The sequence below is a fragment of the Lactuca virosa genome, chromosome 8 (genome assembly GCF_052849685.1).
Source record: "Lactuca virosa cultivar CGN04683 chromosome 8, Lactuca_virosa_CGN04683_v6, whole genome shotgun sequence".
Taxonomy (NCBI): domain Eukaryota; kingdom Viridiplantae; phylum Streptophyta; class Magnoliopsida; order Asterales; family Asteraceae; genus Lactuca; species Lactuca virosa.
In genome coordinates, this window is record NC_136433.1 from 190,869,430 (window position 1) to 190,873,110 (window position 3,681).

A 3,681-nucleotide genomic window follows, 5' to 3' on the forward strand; every position below is an offset into this window, starting at 1 on the left:
CCCGATTTTAGGGTTTCCCAAACCCTGTCCAACTCGTCGAGTTGGTCTTCCAAAAAAACGCGGCCAACTTTCCAACATGTCGAGTTTCTTGCCCAAACTCGTCGAGTTGACCTTTAGAAATGAAGATTATCTTTCCTTAATTGGCCTTCTAGATTCCAGGTGTTACAAGCAAACTCACGACTACGCAGCCATCCTAATATTTTGATAAACCGATTATACACCTCGTGAAATACGTTAGTAGGGAATGCATAAAACTGGTGTAGGTTTGAAACACCTCCTTGTACTTCTTGGGCATCCCTTCTTAGACCCATATCCCTGCAACGATATTTAAACAACAAAATCAAACCATAATAGCCATTAAATCTAAACAGAAATTATAATATCGCTGGAATCCAGTTCCCACGGCGTGAGGAACAAAAGCACATCGATGGCTCGGTACTAAGTCAGTTCGGCAAGTGCTTATAATCGATCAAAATTCAGGGCAAAATAAAGTCAAAATAACACAGAGGGTTTTGTCTTATAGTTATTCTAAGCACAAATCAGCAACATGCAAGTCGAATTTTACACAAAATCGGGGGAATTGCAAACTTTTAAGATATGAGCAATAAACCCTAACCCCTAAATCTATAAAGTCGTTAAAAATAAAGAATCAAAAACATGATTTGTTACCTTATGTGAGGATTACGTAAGAAAAAAGGAACTTTGTAGATGAAATAGTCGAAATCGAGTGGGAGGGGACCAAAGGGTTGAGTTCAAGTCATAGGTAAAGAGAAATAATGGTCAAAGTGTTCTTCTGATTAGTGTAAACTTTTGGTCCCGTGTTTTGTGAAGCTCACGTCGTGAGCTTTAGGGCTCACGCACGTGAGTTTTTTCTGGACTTAAAAAAAACGGGCTAATTCAAATTAACAAGAAGTAGGCCTTGGACCACGACGTGTTTTCGAGGTTTTTCATCAAAAATCCATTTTTTTTTTAATTTTAACAAAAATTTACCACTCAACTTATAGAAACCCCACACTTGATTTTTGCCATTTCTAAAATAATTTAGATGACTTGATGATTAGTATCCTAAAATTCAACCAAAAATGCAAAAATTAACAACTCAAAAACGAAAAGAAAAATGCAAACCGAGCTCGGGTTGCCTCCCGAGAAGCGCTTCTTTTTGTTGGAGTCATGAGTCGGACTCCGTGCCGCCTCATGTTGAATTTGTAGGAGTGTCAGTCACCAATTGCACCTTATTCTCCTTCCACTTTCTTTTGTAAGCTTGAACTCTTCTAAGATATGCTTTTTTAGAGTTCTCCTTTTTACCCTTAACATCCCCTTCTTCAAACTTTCGTTTTAAGCCTTTGCTCAGCACAAGTCTCGATTCTGCCCCGTCTTCACTTTTTGGCTCCTTAAATTCAACCTTTTTGTCTAAAGTTAACGACTTCAACTCCGAAGTAACCACTTCATCATCACTAGACATTAACTCTTCTTCAATCTCCTTACTTAACCAAGAAGTTGGAGTTTTGTAAGCAAAAACTTCAAAAATAGTTGGAATGAATGCTCTTGGCTTCATACACTTGACTTGTTGAATTGACTGAATTTCTTCTTCCATAAGCTTCTCCAATTCCTCAAGTTCATTTTCTTCATCTGTGTTAAAAACTTCACCTTGAGCAATATTATTTCGAAATCCATCCTCCATTCCAAAGGTAACTTCTTCATCTCCAACTCAGAAAGTAAGTTTAGATTCACGAATGTCTACCAAGGCTCTAGCAGTATTGAGTAAAGGGTGACCAAGAATTATTGAAACACTGGTATCTTCCTTCATGTCCAAAACAACAAAATCAATTGGAAATACGAATTTCCTAATTTTTACCAAAATATCCCTCATGATGCCCGAAGGATGAGTCACTGAACGATTAGCCATGTGAATTGTCATTCTTGTAGCCTTCAAATCTGGAAGATTCAACTTTTGATAGAACGAGTAAGGCATTAAATTTATGCTTGCCCCCGAATCGGCTAAAGCATAAGTCTTCATGTTATTTCCAAATTCACACGGAAGAGTGAGGCATCCATGATCCCCCATTTTCTTTGGTAACTCTCCCAATATTACTTTAGAACTTTGCTCACTAAGGATCACCTTGGAATTCTTCCCTAATTGTTGGCGAGTATCGAGTTAGTCTTGTAAAAACTTGGCATATTCAGGAACTTGGGACAATGATTCAATGAAAGGAGTATTTATTGGAATACCCTTTACCTGCTTCATAAATTTCAAATGTTCCTGCTCCAGTGGGTGAATATTAGCTCTAGATGGAAACGGTAAAGGAGGATGATAAGCATGAACATCAGCAAAAGTTTTCTGATCAGACCTACCCCACGTCGTGAGGTTTGGATGCTCACGTCGTGGGTTCGATGTTTTAGCAATATTCTATTCTTCGATCTTAGATTTCTTCGGCTTTGGTTCGGCCTGATGTGGCTCGACTTCAAGGGCTTCTAAGAACTCAGAGATGGTATCCTCTTCAGTTTTGATCACCATAACATGTGGTTGAGGCTTTTTGCCGGGAATTTTTGGAGATAGTCGCTCATTAACCATAGTGGTTAGTTGTCCAAGTTGAGCTTCGATGTTTTGTATCGATACTTGATGATTTCTTAGCAACGCTTGCTGGTCCCTCATAAGATTTTGATGGTCTCTTATCACCGCATCGGTCTCATCATGTCTTTTCTCCGAATCCTCCATGAACCTTGCTAGCACGGATTCCAAATCAACCTTATTTTCAGGTGGTGGTTGCTCTTTCTTATAAAAGTCTCGGGCAGTCTCCCTATACTTTTCTTTTTTTTTCTTTTTATATTCATCATATGGCAACCACTCTTTCTTTGGCTTCCTCCAATCCTCGTCATATTTGTCTCCACTTGAGTTGCAAACTTGAACCTTCTTATTTCTACTTTCATCCAAATGGCAAACTTTGGTCAAATGTGGACCGTTGCATCTTTCACAACCAACTCTAATAGCATGAATAGATTGGTCCATTTTGTTCATCCTCCGGTCCATAGTATTTAGCATCACTAGAACAACAACCATATCTTTATAAGCACCAACCCCAATTCCATTCGCTCCATCATTTATAGGATTGCGATATTCACGCGAATGCTTGGAGAACTCTTCAATTAATTCCTTGATCTCACAGGGATTTTTCTTAGTTAACGGTCCTTGAGAGTCAAGGAGTTGCCTTGTCATGACATTAACCCCATCATAAAAGATTGATACTTCTTGTTGCTCATTCAAATCATTTTGGGGGCAATTCTTTATTAATCCCTTGTAGCGTTCTCATGCCTCATAAACTGACTCCCCCGGTTGTTGCTCGAAATTAGCTATGGATTTCTTGAGTTTAGCAACATTTGAAGGTGGGTAAAAGTGTTCTAAAAATTGCTCACGCATTTGTGCCCAAGTAGTAATTGCACCGGGTGGAAGTGCCTTCAACCAATCTTTAGCAGCACCCTTAAAGGTCACAGGAAGCATTCTTAGTAAAACTGTAGTGCGTGGGACATTTGGGACGTTGAAATAATCAGCAATGTCATTGACTTCATCAAGGTGTTTGTAAGCATCCTCATGATCTTTCCCGAAAAATGGAACTTCCTTAAGCGCGGACAGAATGTGTCCCTTCAACTCGAATGTTGTTGCATCTGGAATTGCAGGTTGTACTA

General features: G+C 39.1%; 1 protein-coding gene and 1 non-coding gene across 2 annotated transcripts; one reads left to right on the forward strand and one right to left on the reverse strand.

The window, feature by feature from the left end:
• Positions 1-1,708: 1,708 nt before the first annotated feature.
• On the reverse strand, positions 1,709-2,065 carry LOC145131147 (uncharacterized). The gene has a single exon (XM_079065875.1). The coding sequence runs from the start codon at positions 2,063-2,065 to the stop codon at positions 1,709-1,711; it is 357 nt and encodes a 118-aa protein (XP_078922001.1).
• A 1,195-nt stretch (positions 2,066-3,260) lies between these two features.
• Positions 3,261-3,367, forward strand: LOC145135325 (small nucleolar RNA R71). The gene has a single exon (XR_013719786.1). It is a non-coding gene; the product is annotated as a small nucleolar RNA R71 (small nucleolar RNA).
• Positions 3,368-3,681: the final 314 nt, after the last annotated feature.

Coding starts and splice junctions, on each gene's coding strand:
- LOC145131147 (XM_079065875.1), bottom strand. CDS start 2,065: ATGGGGGATCATGGATGCCTCACTCTTCCGTGTGAATTTGGAAATAAC.